Genomic DNA, 24,239 nt, shown 5'->3' on the forward strand with positions numbered 1-24,239 from the left:
CTGGGTTTAAGCACACCACTCAAGAGCTCAGTGATGTAGGTAATAAGATATAGGATACCTTAGCAATCCTTAGGTCCATGAATCAAGCCTTCAGGGGTTTGAACCAACAACCTTTGGATTAGCTGCCGCTGCACCGCATGCTGTGTGTGTGATACACTGATGCAGATTTGCCTTATTAAAGCCTGCTGTGCTGCTGTCTCTTTTGGCTGCCATTTTCCCGGCCCTCCCTATCATTTTGCTCAGCATTTTATGAAGCCTGACACTCATCACACCTCGGTGGAGTGGAAGAGTCAGACAGCCCTGGAATCATAGCATAGTGTGTCTGTAATTGTTCCTGGGTGTATTCTCCATTCTGTTGCTGAAATAAATTAAAGCAGCTGCTCAGCCACACAGCATGGTAACAAACAGTAACCGTGTCCATCTAGTGCAGAACAATGACAGTATTCTCTACAGCAAACCCCAAACCTCACACACATAATCATGTTAAGTGTGGGGAATTCAAATGGAAAAGATTCCAGTAGGTCTGATAGAGTTTGATTTGGTTGTCTTAGAATTTTGGTAATACTGTAGGGGTTCATTAGATAATAATACAGTATTAGTTTCAGTAGAGTGTGTCAAGCAGAATTTTGAATATGTCATGTAGAGTTACAGTAGAATTTGTCATATGGAGTTTCAGAAGAATGCCACATAGAGTTCTGTAGACTGTGTCACAGAGTCTCAGTAGAGGGTCATGTCGAATTTTAGTAGAACGTATCACAGATTTTCAGTTGCAGTGTGTCAGATAGTTCCTTCAGAATGAGTTTCAGTAGAATGTCACATAGTTTAATTAGAATGTCACTGTAACGAATTAAATCAAACCTTCATAATCATCAGGAAGAATGAGGCGGGAATGGGCAGACAATCAAATGATATTTTAATGACAAAAACGAGCAGGTGACGCTCATCTCCAATCACTCCACCATGGCCCTATCCCGCCCCACTCGTCACATACCCCCATCGCCCCTCGCAGGCCGGGGGGTACCCACAAGACTGCACTCTACTTTCCCCACCCCCGCCATCCCTCCAGTGGGAACTGCACACGGTGACCTGCGGGAACTTGGGGGTAGGACAGACGAGGCAAGAGAAAAGGAGATGGATGGAGGAGCGACAGATACGAGAGAGGGGAGAGAGGAGGAAAAATTCCGGTTCCCAGACGAACTGCTGCTCGGTCCTCCAGCAGCTGGTTGATCTCCTTCGAGGTGCCTGGATGGCCCTCGGCAGACGGCACAACACTCCTTCGCTGCCCGGTGGACGGTGACGGCTCCTCCGGTTTTGGGCAGCGGGCAGGAGTCCCCCGTTCCCTGCTCCTCCCCATTCTTGGTGTATGGCAGCAGGCTCCGGCCCCCTGGCGAACGGCGCCGACTCCTCCGCTCCCTCATGGATGGCAGCCGCCCCTCCACATCAAGGGTGGCCAGGAGCGAGCTCGTCCGTCCCCGGCAACTCACTCCAGCCCAGCGCCTCGAGCGTACATGGTGGCACACTTCCTTGCCTGCTCGATGGCACAGCGGATTCACCACAGCGGCGAGGGATCTTCTGCAGCACGTCCATCCTTCTCCTGGGCTTCGGCACCACTGTAACGATAAAACCTTCATAATTATCGGGAAGAAGGAGGCGGGAACCGGCGGACAATCAAATAAAAACTTTAATGACAAAATAAACACAAAACAGTGCAACAGCCCCTCGCGGACTACTGTCGCACACAAATAAAAAGCAAACACAAACTAAAGCCCAGGCCTGGTCCTCTCTCATCCTACACTGTCGTCGCTCCAGTTTTATATCCTTCCATCTCCTCCATGGGACTCGAGACCGGTGGGTCGAGCAGGTGTCGCTCATCTCCAATCACTCCACCGGCCTCACCTCGTTCCCACGGCTCTCGGCCCCACCCCACTTGTCACAGTCACTTCATGAGTTAACATTAACATATAATAAACTGAGTGAAACTGGACTTGCTTCCGGCTTTGCTACCGTTCGGACGTTCTAGCTTACTGCTCTGCGCTTTGCTTCTTATTTCTGTACTTTTCTCTGGTATTCAAATGGTTCAGATCATACTTAGAAGGGAGAGGATATTATGTGAGTATAGGAGAGCATAAGTCTAAGTGGACGTCCATGACATGCGGAGTCCCACAAGGCTCAATTCTTGCACCACTCTTGTTTAGCCTGTATACAGTCTTGTTCAAAATAATAGCAGTACAATGTGACTAACCAGAATAATCAAGGTTGTTCGTATATTTTTTTATTGCTACGTGGCAAACAAGTTACCAGTAGGTTCAGTAGATTCTCAGAAAACAAATGAGACCCAGCACGCTCTTAAGGCTGTGCAATTGGGCAATTAGTTGAATTAGTTGAAAGGGGTGTGTTCAAAAAAATAGCAGTGTGGCATTCAATCACTGAGGTCATCAATTTTGTGAAGAAACAGGTGTGAATCAGGTGGCCCCTATTTAAGGATGAAGCCAACACTTGTTGAACATGCATTTGAAAGCCAAGGAAAATGGGTCGTTCAAGACATTGTTCAGAAGAACAGCGTACTTTGATTAAAAAGTTGATTTGAGAGGGGAAAACCTATAAAGAGGTGCAAAAAATGATAGGCTGTTCAGCTAAAATGATCTCCAATGCCTTAAAATGGAGAGCAAAACCAGAGAGACGTGGAAGAAAACGGAAGACAACCATCAAAATGGATAGAAGAATAACCAGAATGGCAAAGGCTCAGCCAATGATCACCTCCAGGATGATCAAAGACAGTCTGGAGTTACCTGTAAGTACTGTGACAGTTAGAAGACGTCTGTGTGAAGCTAATCTATTTTCAAGAATCCCCCGCAAAGTCCCTCTGTTAAAAAAAAGGCATGTGCAGAAGAGGTTACAATTTGCCAAAGAACACATCAACTGGCCTAAAGAGAAATGGAGGAACATTTTGTGGACTGATGAGAGTAAAATTGTTCTTTTTGGGTCCAAGGGCCACAGGCAGTTTGTGAGACGACCCCCAAACTCTGAATTCAAGCCACAGTACACAGTGAAGACAGTGAAGCATGGAGGTGCAAGCATCATGATATGGGCATGTTTCTCCTACTATGGTGTTGGGCCTATTTATCGCATACCAGGGATCATGGATCAGTTTGCATATGTTAAAATACTTGAAGAGGTCATGTTGCCCTATGCTGAAGAGGACATGCCCTTGAAATGGTTGTTTCAACAAGACAATGACCCAAAACACACTAGTAAACGGGCAAAGTCTTGGTTCCAAACCAACAAAATTAATGTTATGGAGTGGCCAGCCCAATCTCCAGACCTTAATCCAATTGAGAACTTGTGGGGTGATATCAAAAATGCTGTTTCTGAAGCAAAACAAAGAAATGTGAATGAATTGTGGAATGTTGTTAAAGAATCATGGAGTGGAATAACAGCTGAGAGGTGCCACAAGTTGGTTGACTCCATGCCACACAGATGTCAAGCAGTTTTAAAAAACTGTGGTCATACAACTAAATATTAGTTTAGTGATTCACAGGATTGCTAAATCCCAGAAAAAAAAAAAATGTTTGTACAAAATAGTTTTGAGTTTGTACAGTCAAAGGTAGACACTGCTATTTTTTTGAACACACCCCTTTCAACTAATTGCCCAATTGCACAGCCTTAAGAGCGTGCATATCATGAATGCTGGGTCTTGTTTGTTTTCTGACAATCTACTGAACCTACTGGTAACTTGTTTGCCACGTAGCAATAAAAAATTTACTAAAAACCTTGATTATTCTGGTTAGTCACATTGTACTGCTATTATTTTGAACAAGACTGTATGCTTCCACTAAGTCAAATAATGAGAAAGAACCAAATTGCCTACCACAGCTATGCTGATGATACCCAGATTTACCTAGCCTTATCTCCAAATGACTACAGCCCCATTGACTCCCTCTGCCATTGCATTGATGAAATTAATAGTTGGATGTGCCAGAACTATCTTCAGTTAAATAAGGAAAAAACTGAAGTCATTGCATTTGGAAACAAAGATTAAGTGTTCAAGGTGAATGCATACCTTGACTCTAGGGGTCAAACAACTAAAAATCAAGTCAGGAATCTTGGTGTGATTCTGGAGACAGACCTTAGTTTCAATAGTCATGTCAAAGCAGTAACTAAATCAGCATACTATCATTTAAAAAACATTGCAAGAATTAGATGTTTTGTTTCCAGTCAAGACTTGGAGAAACTTGTTCATGCCTTTATCACCAGCAGGGTGGACTATTGTAATGGGCTCCTCACAGACCTTCCAAAAAAGACCATTAGACAGCTGCAGCTCATCCAGAACGCTGCTGCCAGGATTCTGACTAGAACCAGAAAATCTGAGCATATCACACCAGTCCTCAGGTCCTTACACTGGCTTCCAGTTACATTTAGGATTGATTTGAAAGTACTTTTACTCACATATAAGTCACTAAACGACCTAGGACCAAAATATATTGCAGATATGTTCACTGAATATAAGCCTAACAGAGCACTCAGGTCACTAGGATCGAGTCAGTTAGAAATACCAAGGGTTCACACAAAACACTTTTTTATTTTTTTATAAGGAATCGTATTTTTAGCCCCCTTAGTCATAGATACATTCTGATCATTCAAAATGATATGAATACTTTCATTAGGATACTATAGATACTTTCATTATTCTTCTGCATAATTTTAACATCTGAAAATGGCTTATCTTACCCCACTCTCCCCTATAAGTATTAGACATTAAATCTAATATTTTACAGCACAAATCTATGTTATATACTAATAAACATCTCATTTAGAACATTTATGTTATTTCTTAACTATTTATAGGCCTACTATTAATATGGTTTTAATCAAATGTGTTATATATTACTAGCATCAAGACAAGTGATTATAATGGGAGATATACTTAAATACAAGAATTAAAGTGTGACAAACTGCTAAATATTCTAAGTGATGATTTACCTGCTAGCTTGCAGGAGATTTGTATTCATGTTTTTCAGCATTGAACTGCCTTTAGCAGACTCCCTTTGCTCCTTCGCTCCTTCTCTCTCTGTCTTCTTTTTTTTGTGAAGATTTTTTTTCGTCTACTAAGTGTGACAACAATAGTGAATTTTATTCGTTATTATTTTTGTAAAGGGACAATCTACATTAATTAACGAGAGTAAACAAATCTACTTAGTAAATGTGCCAGATTTAGTCAGGCTAATTTTCATCTGAAGTCCCTGCCAGGTTGATGGTAAGAACTAGTCTATAATCCACAAACACACAAGGCAGAAACAAACAAACATATTTCAAAAACCAGAATAAAAATAAATAAATAAATAATAATAATAATAATAATTATATATATATATATATATATATATATATATATATATATATATATATATATATATATATATATATATATATATATATATATATATATATATATATGCAAAAATGAATCCAAACATTAATGTTTTCATTCTTTTTCAACTAATTCATAAATTAACAATTGCCATTTTATTTCCTTTTTTTAAATTGTACTTTGCTCAATTGTGTCTTCAGAAATTGATCATTTGAAAAAATAAATTCGAAACAATTTTCACTTTTTTCTATTTTTTATTTTTTTTAATCTTACAGTATGCGCTGTGGGCTGTACCATTAGTGCGGGGGTGTGCGCAGACTGTTTCACAAACACTTAATGTGGCTAAATGTATCCTAATAAAACAGTGACACTGGAGGACACACCTTATTAATAAAAAACATATATGCTACTATTAACAGACAAGCAGAATAGCCCAGAATATGGAAGCAAATTATGCTAAAATGCACATTGTGTCTCAGAATATGAATGCAAGTTTCACGTGAAGCAATTTCCTCGCATAGAAAATTGTGCCACACACACATAATGACCAGAGTCGTTGACTAAAGATTTATCCATAAACTTCAGTTCAGTTTGAACTGTAAAAGCTACATTTGATTATAAATGTTCATAAAATATTTGCATATCGCTTTTTTTTCAGCAGGCAACAAAAAAACATTATCTGCACGCTAATAACATAGGCCTACCTGTACATTTATCTAAACAATTATCTTTTTTTTTTCTATACTTCTATTTCTTCTACACTGGAAGCTTCTGTCGTTGAGTCAAATTCCTTGTATGTGTAAACATACTTGGTAATAAAGCTGTTTTTCTGATTCTGATTATCACAAATTATGTAACTTGGCGGCAGCTGATGCCACTGCTACTTCCAAAGTCCCGCAAGTCTGTGGCAGGCAGCAACGGCCGTGGCCATGGAAAGTGTCAGCAGAGCATAGCAAATTACTATAGGCTATAATGTTTTTCAAATGTAGATTTTACAGTTCAAACATAACGCTGACGAGATATAGCCTATGTAGACAGATTTCCGTGGCTGGTGTTTATGAATAAAGCTTTAGCCTATGTTAATAATGTTTAGTGAGTTTGGTCATTTAAAAACTGTTTAATGCATAAGCCATGTTAAACATTTTCCATTGGAGGAAAACCTTAACGCATAATTGAACATGTTGCGTTCTAATTCTGGACTCGCCTGCTTGTCTGTAGCATGTTTACTGAATTCGGTCTTTTAAAAACACACTGTTAATGCATTAAGCCCCGTTATGCATTTTAGAATGTTCCCCAATGGTTATGTGTGTGTGTGTGTGTGTGTGTGTGTGTGTGTGTGTGTGTGTGTGTGTTTGTGTGTGTATGGTAGATAGTTTTCTATGGGAGGAAATCGCTTCACGTTAAACTTGTGTATTGCGTTCACATTCTTGGCTCTTCTGCTTGTGTGTAAATAGTAGCCTATGTTTTATAAATGAGTTGTATGTTTTGCTCTTTTAATCACTGTCTTAATGCATTAAGGCTTAAGCCATAGCATTCTTGTTTCCAAAGGGAAGAAAACAAACACTTAACTTGAGACTTTGCTTGTCGATTTCATATTACGGTCACATTTGCTTACCAGTAGGTGCAAGGCAATATAGTTCACTACATTAATAAGGTGTATACCGAATTTAGTGGTATTTTTACAACATCTTCTACCATTAAGCTTATGAAGGATAACAGTTTAGTGAGTAGCATGCATATTGTTATTTGTTTCCTGTACCTATACATTATTAAGACATTGTATTAATAAATATACAAAGTTTGGGCTCTTTAATTTATACCACTGTCTTGTCTTCGTTCATTGAGGCACATATTTTCTTTAGGTCTTCAGTGTGGCACAAAACACTTAATATGCATTTTAGCTAAATGTGCTTTCTGCTTGTCTGTGAATAGTAGGCTATTTGTTTATTATTAAGAAGTTGTGTATTTACATTTCACTGCTGGTTATATATGCTGTATATAATCCTGTATGTGACAAATAAAATATTCAATCTTGAATCACTGTTTAAGCCAAATTAAGCATTTGTGAAACAGTCTGCGCCCAGGTGGAAGGGTTTTTGACTTTTGGCGGGGCAGGCTGGAATGCCTGGGTAGCCCGCAGTGTTGCCAATTTAGCCATTTTGTTGCTAGATTTGGCAATTCCTCAGGCCTAGTCCACAATAGTGGATTGTTCTGGAGAATCCGAAAACGATTTGATGATTTGAAAATCCAGTCTCGTTGTTTGGACAGGGAATAAAAGTGGTCTGTTATGGCAAAGGAGCGAACCTAATGCTTAAAGACTAGAATAAATGAAGGTAAGGCTGCTTTGAATATTTATAGGGGTTCTCTCTTGTGCTGGTTGGATAGATGGTGTAATTACTGATGATGGACTGGCCGTGTTAATTATCTGCACATGGCGAAATTTGTTAATGACACATCACATAAAGTTTCAGTAGAATATATCATGTAGAGTTTTATTAGAATGTGTCATGAAGAGTTTCAGTAGAAGGCACAGTTTCAGAGTATGTTGTAGAATAACATTATAACATGTAGGAAATTTAGAATGTATTATAGATTTTCAGTAGATTTTTTTCACAGATTCAGTATAATGTTATGTAAAGTTTCAGTAGAATATGTCACAAAGAGTTTCAGTATAATATATCGTAGAGTTTTATTAGACTGTCATGTAGAGTTTCAGTAGAATGCATTAGGTACAGTTTTAGAATATGTTGTAGAATAACATAGTATTTATGAGTTTTAGAATGTATCATATATTTTCAGTAGATTATGTCAGTTTCAGTATAATATTATGTAAAGTTTCAGTAGAATGTGTCTTGTAGAGTTTCAGTATTGTCAGTTTCAGTATAGGGTCACACAGCATTTCAGTAGAATATGTCACAAAGAGTTTCAGTTGGATGTTTCACATAGAGTTTGGGTTGAATATGCCAAGTAGAGTTTCAGTAGAATGTGTCACATGGAGTTTCAGTAGAATGTGTCATGTAAAGTTTCATTAGAATGTATAATGTAGCATTTCAGTAGAATGTATCACATAGAGTTCCAGTTGTCTATTTCATGTTTCAGTAGAATGTGTCATGTAGAGTTTAAGTAGAATTTCGGTAGGATTTCATGAAGAGTTTTAGTAGAATATGTCATAAGATAATTATAAACTTTATTGTCCCAAGGGAAATTTGTATTGTACACATACAATACATTATCTGCTATTCAATACAAATAACATACTACACACATATACTATGTACAGCGACCCATCACTGCCCTACCCACAATGTACAGTGAACAACTAAATTGCACCCTACCTATCGTGCAACACACCTTTAATTACCATAATCATATATAGTTACACACACCAAATGGAGGAAGGGAAAAAAAATATATAACTGTTGACATCTAGCTTATAATTTAAAGCTTAAAAATACAATGGGACAAAGGAGTACTTATAATGGTTCAGCCTACACTGAGGAACTCCGAAACATCTTCCAAAGGAAAGAAGTTAGTACTCAGAGTGAAGGACATGAGTGGGATCTGTAATATTTTTTTATCTTTTTTAGCTGAGTAATTATATGGAATTTCAGTAGAATGTGCAGTGTCAGTTGAATATGTCATGTAGAGTTTCGGTAGAATATGTCATGTAGAGTTTCGGTAGAATATGTCATGTAGAGTTTCGATAGAATATGTCATGTAGAGTTTCGATAGAATATGTCATGTAGAGTTTCAGTAGAATATGTCATGTAGAGTTTCGGTAGAATATGTCATGTAGAGTTTCGATAGAATATGTCATGTAGAGTTTCGGTAGAATATGTCATGTAGAGTTTCGGTAGAATATGTCATGTAGAGTTTCAATAGAATATGTCATGTAGAGTTTCAGAAGACTCCATCACATGGAGTTTCAATAGAATGTGTCATTTAGAGTTTCAGTAGAATACGTTGTGGAGTTTCAGTAGAATGTGTCACGTAGAGTTTCAGTAGAATGTGTGACGTAGAGATTCAGTAGAATATGTTGTGGAGTTTCAGTAGAACATTTCATGTAGAGTTATAGTAGAATGCATCATGTGGAGTTTCAGTAGAAAGTGTCACATAGTTTCAGTAGAATATGTCATGTAGAGTTTCTGTATAATGTGTATTGTAAAGTTTCAGTAAAATGTCTTATGTAAAGTAGAGTGATACATAAAAAAATCTAATAAATATCAAGAGTAACAAATCACAAAGCTTATTGCTTGTTAAAATCAAAGAATTGAAATTGTCAACCCAGACTTAGTGAAGCGTGTGTTGAGTTGTTGAGGAGAATCCTGTAGCATGAGCTGCTCTTCTGTGTCTTCAGCCTTATTAACATGTGCAGAGACGAGAGGAGGCAAAGCTCTCCTCCAGAGACAAAACAAACTCAAATGCTTCCATCCCACTTAGCCTTTAAGCCTATTAGACAGAAGACAAGAGGAAAATCCAAACAGAGAAAGAGAGAGAGCACGTATGAAATTTATCATACTTTCATTTCACAATCACAACACCATACAAGTAATGCAAGTCACTGAGCAATCAGAGAAATGTTACAGAAAATTTACTTAAAATCTACTAATATATATATGGCTGTTCCTTTTGCAGTTATACATTTTGTCATATAATATTTCTAAATTGTGTCATTAATTTTCCGCTATGGTTGCACAGTTCTAAATTTTGTCATGCCGGTATGGAACTGAATTGAATTTTTGAAAAATGCAACAGCTGGCGATGCATGTTTCTCAGACCAGACATACTCACTCACATGTCAGGTCTGTTGTCCTGTATAGTGCTGCTTTTGTCTCTCTCTCTGTCTGTTCATTGTCAAGCGCTTAAGATCAGATTTTTCAAGGTTTACGTAACAAACCACATTCTGAGGGCAGCGTTACTGTCCAGTGGAATTTCAAAATGAGCAAATAAGATTCTTCTGCTGCCCACATCTGTGTCATATTATTTTCTCTTTGTCTGTGGTTGTGTGCTCTGTAACTGGCAGAGGTCCTCGAGATTTGAACACACGGCTCTTGCTCGAGTAATCTGATTCAATTCGGAAGCGCTACTCTTCATTGTGTGGAATTCTGCCCTCGTGGGAATAGATCTGCTTTTTCCGGGCCGCAAGCCACCTGTCTGCCCGTCATCTCACGAACACACACAGCTAATATCCAGAGGCAATAGCCATTTAAAAATAAATAAATAAAAAGGTTTTAGACCTGTTTTAAAATAAATTATTATATTTTAAATCAAAAATATATTTATTTTACAAATATGTATTTATTTTTATTAAGAGGCTTTTTTATGATCTACAGTATGAGCACAGATGCAGTTTAAGGAGATGAACATATTCAGGCTCATAGTTTCTCAGAAAAAACAGTTTTCTGAGAAACTATGAAAATCTGATAGATTTATATGCAGGTGTTCGAGATATCATTGAGTGATTCCTCACAGTTTTGATGTGTGTGTGTGTGTGTGTGTGTGTGGAATGCTGCTGTGAATTGCATCTCACATGATTTAAGTTGCTGAGGGAGGAAAGGTTTGCTATGAATATGATCTCTGTCTTCACTTATGATATTAAGGCTTTGTTGAATTTGAAGAAAACCGATTTCAGTCTAAGAATACTGGGAATCAAATATATATATATATATATATATATATATATATATATATATATATATATATATATATATATATATATAATTCTGTAATCTTTGGTATGGTATTTATTAAAATCTCGAAACTGTTCAGTAGTTTTCAATTGAGTTGTGAGCTGAAAATGGATTGTTGATCATCATTTTAGCATAATTCTTTTTAATATCTTTCATTACATTTTGTATGTTTATATTTTCTGTTTTCATTTTATTGTTATTTTGCTTTAGTGATTCAAGTAATTTTGTAGTTTTAAATCTATGTAGTTTGTGTTAATTTTTCTTTCAGTTTTATTTATTAGGATAAACTAAATAAAATGAGAATTATAATAGATTATAATACTATATATATTTTCAGTCAAAATTTATTTTAATTGATGTGACAATTTTTATTTATTTATTTATTTAGTTTAGTGATGTACAGTTTATTGCGAGTAATAAATTGGTGATATTTGGATCTCGTGTCACTGAAGGTGTGGTTATGAGTCCATATCATAAGAAAGATTGCTGGATCTCTAACTCTCTAACCTCTTCTGTATCATCAACACAAGGAAGACACAAGTGTAATACAATAGACTTTATTAACAAAAGAAAAACAGGAGTAAACCACAACTACTAAATGAATACCATAAATGAAATGGGAATAAAGTGCATAAAATGCAAGTGATTATGTTGGGTGTTGCAATGTCAGAGCTACATTATCTGGAAAGGTAAACTGTTGCTACTCTGAAAGAAATAAGGTGAAGAACCCTACTACGCATCAAACAAACACATGAAAGATTTGCTGTAAACTCTATAAATATAAATAATATCTAAAAAATATATAATATATATTGCTGTAAATATATAATATCTAAAGTAAATTAGAAAAATCATATACTGATAATAACGAACATTGCCGAGGTCTCTGGATGAGGTTTGGATAAGTGATATTTATGTTCTCTGTGGTCGAGTGAGCAGTCCGGTAGCGGTGACTTCATCCACTGGTTGTGCTGGATGAAAGGAGCAGGAATCTGTTTCGACAGACTTGAACATAAAGCTGATCTCCTGGAGCACCAAAGGGTCCTGAAATCTGGAACACGCAGGTGTGGCCCTGAGCAGGTGCAGAAGGTCTTTAGCCTGGAACACGCAAGCAAAGGTTCCTTGAAGTGAAGGTCTGCTCGCCGGATCCTAACCTTGTTGCAGATGTCTGTGTGTCTTCTGCCTCTCTGGGCCAGAGACTCAATCAGCTTTGTCTCTCTAGGCTGAAGAATCAGGACGTGCTGCATCTGTTGTTGTCTCGCTCAGACTCTAAATGAAGTCTGAACGCTGCAGGCTCAGAACGTGCTTGTCTGTTGCTGTGTGTTGCTGCCTCCAAGCTGGAGACCCGGGACTTGTTATCTGTTTTTGCCTTTCCTCTCGGGACTCAGACTCAGTTTGGTTATCTGTTAGTGTCTCACCCTTGCAGGCCGGAGACTCAGAACGGTTGTGTCTGTCGCTGTCTCTTCCCTTTAGGGTTCAGAACTTCAGAACTGAGGTTGATCTGCTATTGTCTCACCCATGCAGTGCTCAGACACAGAACAGTGTATCTGTTAATGTCTTTTCCAGTGCAGTGCTCAGACTCAGAATGGAGGATCTGTTGCAGTCTCTCTGGATGAAAGACTCATAACGTGTTCTGTTAGTGTCTCTCCCTGACAGGACTCAGACTCAGAACAAGGAGTGTGTTTTGGGAAGGTTCCTTTATCTCTTTCTGATGAGGAGGAGATTGCAATCTGGCACTTCTCCATTCGCAGGCTGTGATTGGCTGTTTCCATCAGAGTTGGGGGACACAGTGTTGCCCACCATTCTTTCCTCTTGTGGAACTTATTTGCATGGTCCAAACACACATTTACCAAAATGTCTCTAAATCTTTACCAAAGCATTATTCACTTACCAAACCACAACCAGAGTACATTTGAGAGTGTTACGAACACATTAAGGCCAAACATGGTGGAAGAAGAAGACTTAACTGTCATGCATGCGTACATCTGTCCATTAACGGCTGAGTTTGTGTAACGATTTGCAAAAACCCTATAAGGCCTGTTAAGAGAGAGAAAGATTACAAACATATTTACAAATGACAATTATATTTAAACACATTACACACAAGTTTGAATAGAAATCACATTAAAGTATATTTTAATGTAAGTATAATGTGTTTGTCAGTACATTCAGCAGTATTTTAACCATATTTCAAAGACAATATAGGTAATTGTAATGATATTGCATATAAAATGTAATTAAATATAATTTAAGTATGACAGAAATAATCTATACTAATTGCATTTAATTATAATGGATTTTCATTTAATTGCAAGCAACATGCAATTAAGTGCAAATGCATTACATACATTTTGCACATTCAGTATTTTGTTTTAAACCATATTTATGATTTTATAATAATATATTTTTTTTATCATTTTGGGGGAGGGATGTTCTCATTCAGAACAGTTAAATGGACAAACGGTTGTCTAATTAAAGATGACTTGTGTGTTTCCAGAAAAAAAAAAAAAAAAAAAAAACATAAATCTGATAAGCAGCAAATGTTTAAATTGATCAATTTTTAGGTGTACATTACCAGATTAACATGACCTTTACCTGACTGAGTCACAAAACTCTTGTTGTCATCTCCTTCATCTTCCTTCATCCCTCGCTGTGTTCACCTGTGCTGATACAGACACCACTTGTGCAAACATTCACACAAACCTGGGAGGCCAAAACGTGACTTTTATACGCTTGTACAATCTCAGACATCCTTTCACACAAAACTCCTAAAACTGGAGAGTTTGTGTCCTGTGAAGAAGAACATTTCAATGATTTCCCTCAAATACAAACAAACAGCATCAGATACTACGTTCAAAAACCCAGCCACAGAAGTCTTGTGGATTTGGATATTTTTAAATAGAACTTTAACTGTATATTCATCCATCCATCCATTATGTGGCATGCACAAAATGTTGTTCAAGTCACACCGGGTTAGGACAGGTTGGGATATTATTCAGATATTAATGGTCATGAATTGCATGCTTGTTGTAAAATTCCACCTATTGATACAGTAGTGCTCAAATAGATTAAATCACCTTTTGAAAGTAATTTAACACTTGAAATGATTAAAAAAAAAACGAGTCTTTCAGTTCATTCAGTCATTTGCTGATTCATCCAGTAATGTAAGAAAGTCTAAAGTCTTTGAGTCCTTGAATCATTCATTCATAGTCTTAAGAATCATGAGAGACCGTGACGTATATTTAAATTAATAAATAAATAAATACATAATACATTTTCCAGACTCGTGAAGCTCTGTTTTGCACACAAGCAGCTCTTAAATGAGTTCTGCAGATTTTTGGTATCCAGCTGCAATTAAATGTGTTTTTAAAAGAGACTGAATTGATATCTGAATGTTTGAGTTCTTTTTTGTCTTTCTTTTTTTTTTTTTTTTTTTTTACCACATTTGAATCGAAACTGGGAATTGATCACAATCTATACAATTCAAACAAGATCACTGGTTATCAGCTTGCTGCTTCATGAAAGAAAGAAAGGAAGCTGTATTAAACCGTTTCTGTATTAAGTATCTGAGTTGTCTTCGTTATACTACAGGAGGAAAGAAATTACACACACACACATACACACACACACGGATAGAGTGGAGTTTTATCTGCACAGAATAAACAAATCACTACAGCAATAAAAGCAATCGGAAGTTGTGTGATTGCCTCTAGAGTTTTAGCCTTATTGCCCAAACACACACACATCTCTATTTTATCCCGAGTGCATGTAAAAGCTTTTTTCCTGTGGTTTTTCCTCCTCTTTAGAGTGCTAAAACCCTGTTGTTTTTGTCAGGATTATTAGAGGTTCAAGCAACGCCAGATTCCTGCCCTCATCCACTTGCCCTGGACATATTTCCACAATATTAGATATGCATGTGTTTATTTGTTTTTGTAAAATCTTCCTTCTCTAGTCTTTTTGTGCCAGATCTGTAGTCGATTTGGCATGCACTTCGACTCGAGTGTGGAGTGTCCTTGTCAATAATCATTAAAAACATGTTGATGTTTGAATCTAACATGACTGCTAGAGGCCAGTAATGTAGTGCACGGCCTGTTTGAATAAAACAGCTCAACTCTGTGAATGGAATTAGCTATTTGGGAAATACATGAAAAATCTTTCTATTCAAATGGTTGTAGTTTGAGCTTCATTTCACAACAAATATTGAATACATTTGCATACTAGAATGATTTCTGAAGGATCATGTGACCCTGAAGACTGGAGTAATGATGCCATGTTCACAGAAATAAATTACATTTTATGATTCACACATAAAACAGTTATTTTAAATTGTAGGGGGGAAACAATAGTAATGTTTTAACTGTATCTTTAATCAAATAAATGCATCAAAGTGTTAAAGCTCAGACCTTCTTCATGCAGAAATGTCTTTCACAAAGATCTATCTGGAAATTAACATTCAGTTCCAAACATGTTGTCACCTACCACAGGTTAATGACAATTCACAGCGCATTTCATTTCTACAGTATAATGTAACATATTTTGTAGTGAAAAATTATTCAGTGTGAAAAAAACGCATGCTGTCATTCTTCATAAGTGGCGCAAAGTGCTTTCAGTCAAGAACTGTGCATATAAACACAATATCAGAGCACATGAAATACTCTCAGAGGTAGTAAAACTGCTTTATACCGATGGAGAGTCTTCTCGTCAAAATTGATTTTCTCTGTGTGATGGTATGCTTCGCTAATATCAGCCAGCGAGAGCATTTGAAATCAAAATGCATCTCTATCGCATGCTTTTATGCATCATATGCACACACACACACACACACACACACACACAGTCTTACAGAGTTTTTCTGTCAACATGAAATTAAAATGGACTTTTTACCGTCTTAAACTCCCAGTGGCTTGATTTGTTGGACTGCTTATGACGTGTAGTTTGAGAGGCTTGTAACTTATGTTACGGTATCTCTTCTGCTCATCTGTGGCGTTTGTAATCACAGAAAATTAGTGGTGCGGAGATCATTTTGACTGCAATCTATATCTTCTAAATGCAAATTGTGTTGTTGTTTTGCAGCACATTAGCCTATGGAGGACCGTAATTCATACTGATAGCCACAAAACTTATATTTCCATAAATTTTAAGTGGACTTAAAATGTTCCTGAGTTCAGTCCAATTACTGCAATATTTCATCAGTCTCTAAACTGTGACTGTAGTTCTGCTCAAACTACCGGCCTCATTACTAACTATCTCTCTCTTCATCTATTTCATTTATTTTGTCTAATTTGCTCTAGTTATTTTGAGTTAATTACTAATTACTCTAATAATTTTCCATCTCATTACTGTAGAAAGAGTGCTACACATCAACAGTTTGATGATCAGTCTTCTTATTGTGTGTGTGTCTGTGAATGTTTGTTTGTGTTTGTAGTTGCATAAATATACTGTATCTATCAAATGATTGGGAAGTTAAATACACGATACGCTGATTAATTAACCAGAAAACTCTGAATAAATTACATATCAATATTTTATTAAAATATATTGATTTAAAAAATGCGCTTTAAAATAAGTTCCTTTAGTTAATGCATTAATTACCAGTGAACAAATCATATATGCATTTACAGATGCTCATTATTGCTCTTGTGTTAGTTAATACATTGACGTTAACTGGCAAATGTTCCTTATTCCTCATTCTTAATGTCAGTTAATTGATCTTTGTTAACAGTTAATATCAATCCAGCTTGTCATTGTTAATTAATATTATCTCAGGTCCAATTTTCTATTTATAATATACTATTAAAATTGGTCACGCTTTAGTTTAGGAACCAGTATTTACGAACTATTAACTATGAAATTTGCCTCAATAAACTCTTAGTTTGCTGCGTATCAGTAGTTCATAAGGTAGTTGTTAAGTTTAGGTCTGTGGCTGGATTAAGGAAAACAGAATATGGTCATGCAGAATAATAAGTGCTTTATAAGCACTATTAATCTGCTAATATGTTAGCAATTTGGATGCTAATAAGAAACTAGTTCATAATGAGAATTGGTCCCTAAACAAAAGTGTATATAAGTGTATATATGTTGAATAAAAAATGAAGCGTATTATACATGAAATTATGAGTTGAATCCCATTGATTAAAAACTTGCTATCAAATGCACTCTACTGGTCATCTTCAGCGCGCGTAGCTCAAAACAGAAATGCAGAACATTAACTGCTAACGTTTGAGAGCACTATTGTAAAAAAAAAAAAAAAATATATATATATATATATAATTAATAATTGTTATGGTTTCGTCGATATTAAGTGTTAGCTATCTGTTAATTAAAACATAATACATTGTTTACCCCGTTTATATCTGCATGGTGTTCGTTACACATTTTCCCTGTGTGTTAACATCAGTAATTGTTAGTCGAACATCTGACTTTACTCTTGTTAATGTATTTTGCTCCGCCCCCAAACATATGATTCGCCTATCAGTCAAATACTGGCAAGATTGAAAAATTCTGATTCGACTATGAAAATCCTTAGTCGGGGACACTAATATATGTGTGTGTGTATGAAAAAAGTACAAAAATAAATAACTTCTCAGAGTAGGTATTTTTAATTTAGTGCCCCATTAGCTCTATATATATTTTTATATTATGTTCTCCTTTTTATTTATCTTTTTCTAGATTCTGTGTTTTAGTATTTAATGCAGATTTTTAATCCAAAATTTTGAAATGAAAATAATAAAATAATATTGATTAAGCCATATCGAGTAAACCTTACCAGAGCTTATACTTAATATGATATGATATTGCTTATTGCGGCAAACAATTTCATGAATAGAGGTCTTTAGAATTGAGTCTAATATCTAATATTGTAGAATTGCAGTTCACAGCAACTGAGAGACACACAAACTAACAGTCTGTCCAATCAAGACGCATGTTTCATGTCATCAAACTAGCACAATCTTTCTCTCTGCCTTTTATCCATCTTCCTAACTGGCTGGTGGGAGTATGAATAGAGAAACATGTTTGATGTTCTTCATATTTCCCCAGTCTGTGTCTCCCATCAGTATCCACGTCCTTCGGTCTCTCCAGAGATGTGGTGATTACATCATGGCTGTGGGTCAGCAGGGCACAGAAGGAATTTAACTCCAGCGAGGCTGATGTGATTTATTGAAACCGTGTTTGCGTTTGTGTGGATAAAATGCGACTGATACGGCGCAGAACCTCCTGCAGGCCGACAGGACACAGCTGGGTGCTGTCGAAGCATTTCATTGGTCGATGAGGATTGATGGCTCGTGAGATTGGCTGTCCTGTGGAGTTACTGTAAGCTGTTAGTGTGTTTCTCCTCTTATATATTCTCTTGGAAACACTAGGTTTCTCTCTCTCTCTCTCTATATATATATATATATATATTACTGTAAGTTAATATAAATATAAGTTGTGAAGTAGGGTACAACGAGACTAAGTTATTTAGTAAATAACTTAGTTATTTAGTTAATGTTTGTTGTAACATTGTATTGTAATAAATAAACCACTCCAATTTTATATGCAAGTGCAATTTCACAATTATCAATTCCAGTTTCAATTAGAACAAATTACAAGCAATAGCACAAATCAAAATAATAGAATAGAAGGTTTTAAATGGAATAAGCAGTGCTTTAAGTCTTTCAGCTCAGTCTAACAGTAGTATTCAGGTACAGAAATTAAATAATCATATATAAAATGACACTAGTTTTCACTGTATAAATTATAGATTAATCCTTGTTAAAGGTACAAAAGTTATTCAGTAATGAATTTATTGCTGATGGTTTGTTAATTTAATTATAGGAGCATATTGTAAATTGTTAGCGTTTTCTCTGTGTTCTGTTTTTTGTACTTTGCGTGGTTTAGACCGATCGCTCTAGCAGACACACTCGAGTCATGGAAATAACACATGTTCACGTCTAACTGTGAGGTCTGTCAGTACTGTTCCTGTTAATAATCTCAGACCTGTTTCTACAAATTTCATAATAGTCAAGGAACCGTTATTCACAGCAGATGAAATGTAATCCATCAAAACAAGCTTTTAATGTCGGCTTGACAAAGGTATTGGAACAGATGGAAGTCTAACATACTGTGACTAGATTGAAGACTTAAAAGAGTTTAAATCAGTAGAGATGAAGACAAGGTGCTGAGGTGCTCTTAGTAGTTGCTAGGTAGTAACTAATTTGTTTGCAAGAGTATTGAGTGCAACAGTCAGATCCTGAAAGAGTAAATCCAATCCTTTTTAATTGATTGACTGAAGAATTGATTTTCAATGATAATTTATAAACTTTTAAAGACAGACACACTGTGAACTAGGAGGTTGTTAGCCATCAATATGCATTATTTCAGCATAACATATATTCATAAAAAAAAATAAAATAAAAAAAAAACACTTATTCCAACCTATTCTAAAGAGTAAATACATTTAAGAGTAAATAAAATTGTATTATGTTTAAATTGACTTACATATATTATTTTAATGTCATGTTATTGTAATTTTTGGAATATGAACTATTGTTACACTGATTTAAAATTTTCTTTAAATAATGGTAATATGAATTTATGAAAATGTAAGTATTTTATTTTATTTATTTTTTTGCTCAGAAAAATAAACAAACAAAACACATTCTAATGTATGGAAAACAAATAAAGTTGTGTTAAATTGTTATTGTTTTGATGCTTGAAAACCCTTTTTTATCTCTGGCCCATACAATTGGCTCAAATAGTGTTCACAAATCTGTCTAAATCTGTGTTCGTGAGCACTTCTCCTTTGCCAAGATTCCTCTTCACAGGTGTGACATATCAAGATGCTGATTAGACAGCATGATTATTGCACAGGTGTGTCTTAGGCTGGACACAATAAAAGACCACTCTAAAATGTGCAGTTAGGGTCTGTAGCCCTTCCCTCATTAAAACCATAAAGTTTGCAGTCTTGAATCTTGTACTTGCCTGTTGTAGAGATCGATAGTGGATTTTACCCATACAGATAACTAGGTTGGACCATACTGGCTGATAACCAATTAATGGATATTAAATGAAACATACCACTCCATGTAAAATAGTGCTATAATTTATAAAAAAAAAAACTGCACTTTTAAAATATAAATATTAATATATGAATAATACATTGATCTTTAAAGTGATAAATCTATTTGTAAATGTTGAAATTAACAACAATGAACAAACACTTCTACAGCCGAAAGCTGTCGATGTGGGTCTTTGCAGATTATCGGTTCCGATTAAATTGGCACAAACGATCAATTGGTCTCCTTCTAGTGTTGTAGATGATTGATGTAGTCAGATACACTGTGCCGTTTTAATTGGATGTAGACTGAAAATCTTTTGACAAAACCTTCACGTGGCTTTATCAAGACATTATGATAATGTGATATTAGAGCTCAGGGGACAATTACAACATTCTTATTTGCCATTGCACAACCTTTAATGCATGTTCTGATGAACAATCATCCCTATGCTGTTTTGATATTTCACTCTCACCGGGCAATTTAGTCATCACATACTTAGAATAAATGCTTGTCATGCTCCAAATAGCTCTTACCAAGCATTTTAAAGGATTGCGCTGGTCTTATTCTGTGTGGTTTTCTCGGAAAGCCATTTTGCTACGGCCGTTAAGTTGGCTGGCGTTCTGCTGATGATGGCCGCTCTCTTCCTCAGGCTGCTGCTCAGATCTTGGTCAAACTGTGAGCCGTTATGATACAGCGATGTGTGACGCCGGTGTCTGGTGCGGCCCGGTCTCTGATGTCTTTGAGCGAGATGTGTGTGTGGAAGTGTGCTGCTCTCTTTGAACGGGTCCCTCGTGCTCCACGGCTGTCAATAGCTCGCTGCTGGACGCTTTGACGCCGCCATTCGTATTCATGAGTCTAATTCAATCAAAGAGCTCTCTGAATAAAAGGCGTCAGAGGCACTGTGACTCAACCCATTCTCACTCCAAAGGCGTCAAAAACCGAAGCATGGTCAAGCGCCCCTAGCGTCACTTTTATGACGCCAAATGTGCCTCTCGGCGTCGAATATCGAATCACTACGACCTTCATTGCTTTCAATGGGAAACTTTTGGCGTCAGAATTCGACACGAGGACATGAGATGTTTATCGCTATGAAATCACGTTCAAGAAGTCTCATTCAGCACACATCGCGATACTTGCTATCAGTTCCACAGTTTGGGTGAGTAGTCGTATATACGCTCTTTTAATGCCTTTTATAAAATGTATTCTGTCTTATTTATTAATCAAATTAGTGCCATATGTTTAATCGCTGTATTATATCGGTCATGCGCGGCTGTCTTTGAGTTTCATTGCGTTTAAATAAATGAACACAGCTGCTAATTAGTCTGATTAAACTCTATCTGTCACGTGACGTGCCATAGACCTTCGATCCGTTTTATATTATTATTAATTTCAGGATCAATGATGTAAGTTGTATTTGTAGTAAAATCATGGTAATCACGACACTTACAATAGTAATAAATGAAATGTGAAGTTAAAACACAGTAAACAGGACATTAGTAACTGTAACTGTAGTTTTACTATGGTATATTAATAATCAATACAACAATACAATAATCACCAAACCAGCTATGTTTGTATCACTGTAATGTTAGTGTTTTTATGTGCTTTTATATGACAGATATGACAGATATCACAGTAATCATATGTTCTGTACCATGCTTTTAATACCTTTTAATGTAAATCCAAAAAAAAAAAAATCCAATTAAAAATAAATAATAAAACATGCATTTTTCCATCTTGCAGTTCTTTCATATCAGTTTATATATATATATACATTTATATATATTTATTATATCTAAATATTTTGCTCACAGATCATTATTAACATTCTGTATATAATTCAATTTTATTTACTCTCCCCTTTTTATTATTTTTATTTTTATTTTTAGCTGAAAAGACATAAAGGCAGTCAGCCCAGTGGTGTTTCTGGAGAGGGATTCCTTCAGAAATGGAGAAGACAGAAAGCTGCGGAGGCAGATATATGCAGCAGTAAGTCTGTGATAGTTTGTCTCTTTTATCAACCACTCCTGCTGTTATAATTTGTACAGCATTTGTTGTTTCTTAAACTGTTGCACTGTCCAAATACCCACACTTGCCATCTTTGCACTTGACCACTTGATTACATATTTGACGTCTTTCCTGTATTTGGCCTAGTGTTCGAGTGAGCATGATAACCACAAGTGTGTGTCGAACTTTTCATGACCTGATGACTGTGTTTCCCAATCCTGGTCCTGGAGAACCCCAGCACTGCACGGTTTTGGCGTCTCTCTTATCTGCCTTGGAGTCTTCACTGATGAGCTGATGAGTTGAATCAGGTGTGTTTGATCAGGGAGACATCTCAAATGTGCAGTGTTGGGCTTCTCCAGGACCAGGATTGGGAGCCACTGCCTTATGGGACACTTATGTGTTTACAGAGATTTTTAATAACTAATTATCAATATTTCACATACTGTACATTGGACAGCTTCCCATGACCTCTTGTGAGATCTCGGCAAAAAGTCTGACGATTTATTCCAAAACATGATGCATGATGGGATACACTAAGCTTTGTATAGCGCTCCGGAGCAGTATTGGAGAGGTTTAGTGTGTGTTAAGGACGCTGTGCTTTGGCATTATTAAGACAGTCTCGTTCACACACTGTCACGTACACACACTCAAAAGTGGCCAAGACTGCAAGTGTGGGTATCTGGACAGGGTCAAAGTCTTAAAAATGATCCCTAAACACAACACAGTCTTAATAATCCAGTTTAACACTTGTATGATATTGTACAAGCCCCAGGACAGCCTCATTTGACACTATCAAAAGAATTCATATGACTATAGCTTGCTATTAATTACTTGCTTTCAATAATGGATGCATTTAACTTTTAATTATACAGCATCTTTACAGAGGTGTAATGTACAAGTTGCACGTAATTAATAATATTTCCTTCTTTCTGTCTTACAGGATTTTTTGCAGATAATCCTAATGCTGTTCTTCTTTTTCAGGTCTAAAATATCAAGCTCAACAGCTCACTCAAGAGCCAACCCTCACAAACCTTCCTAAAAACTAAAAGAGCTATTACTGAGTCTCAGCGAATCTTGCCATGATCAGCTCTTCCCAGGTACATTTGTTTAGAATATTTTTTTAATCAACATTTACTCCTCAAATGCTCTGGTCTGAATCTTACTTTAAATTAACTTAATTATGTTTAATGAGCAATATTAATTGCACACAGAGTAAGTAGAGATTATCTTGTTTCACAGAAGAGAAGGAAGACCAAGGAAATGATTTGCTCAGGATGAGGAATGAAGATGGCCATCTTGTGCTCAAACAAACAGAAGTCCTCTGGTATGTGTGTGTTGAAGCAATGCTGTGTTATACAACATTTTATGATGATCTCTCACAGAACTGGTCATGTCAGCCTTGATTTCTTTTTTTACTATTACAATTACAGCATGTTAGCAAAGTGTGACTGGACATTTTTAATATTATGTTTTTAAAAACACACCACCTGTTTTAAGAGTAGACAAGTATCATGAAATTGGTTTAGTTGATATAAACACCAATGTACATTATTTCATTGTTTTCTAAATGTTATGTTATAAATTGTGAATTGATAGTGGATTGGTTTGAAGCCAGGCCTTACACTGCACAGACTAAAACACATTTGTGAGAGAAGTCAGGAACTTTGGAGAAAGATTCTAGAGGAAGAAAACACATTCACTGCAACAATAGATGAATTCTAGAGTCTCTGAGAACTACACATGCTAATGCAGTCTCATGAGCAAGACCTTTGCCTCTGTAACTTTTTCTTAATTCTTTAATTTTTATTGCAGTATTTTAATTTGTACAGATGATCTCATCAGCCAAATGAGGGGTTTTGACCAAGTGATGCTCTTGAAAGGAGTGAAAGAAGAGGATGTGCTAAATTCTCTTCAGAGAAAAAGCTTCTCAAAAGGTCTCAAAACAGCTTGAAGAATGGTAAGTGTACAGTACTACAAGGGTCATAGTTGCTCACACTGCTAAAATCACACAGAACATAAGCTGAGCCCTCTGTCCATTAAACAACTTCATCTGGATTGTTTGTTTCATTTTGACCAGGTCTGGGATCTTAGGACTGAGAGATCCTCTGGCTGAGAACAAGCTACACCACATCAGTG

At 36.3% G+C, this 24,239-nt stretch overlaps 1 protein-coding gene across 1 annotated transcript in view; it reads left to right on the top strand.

The window, feature by feature from the left end:
* The window catches only part of LOC113069272 (adhesion G protein-coupled receptor L3-like), a 20,020-nt gene extending 521 nt beyond the window's left edge, over positions 1–19,499 (top strand). Inside the window, exon 2 of the mRNA XM_026242306.1 lies at positions 18,114–19,499. Within this exon, the coding sequence (XP_026098091.1) occupies positions 18,114–18,192 (79 nt within the window). The 3' untranslated portion in view covers positions 18,193–19,499. The remainder of the gene's footprint in view (positions 1–18,113) is intronic.
* Positions 19,500–24,239: the final 4,740 nt, after the last annotated feature.

The sequence above is a fragment of the Carassius auratus genome, unplaced genomic scaffold (assembly GCF_003368295.1).
Source record: "Carassius auratus strain Wakin unplaced genomic scaffold, ASM336829v1 scaf_tig00001252, whole genome shotgun sequence".
Classification (NCBI taxonomy): Eukaryota; Metazoa; Chordata; class Actinopteri; order Cypriniformes; family Cyprinidae; genus Carassius; species Carassius auratus.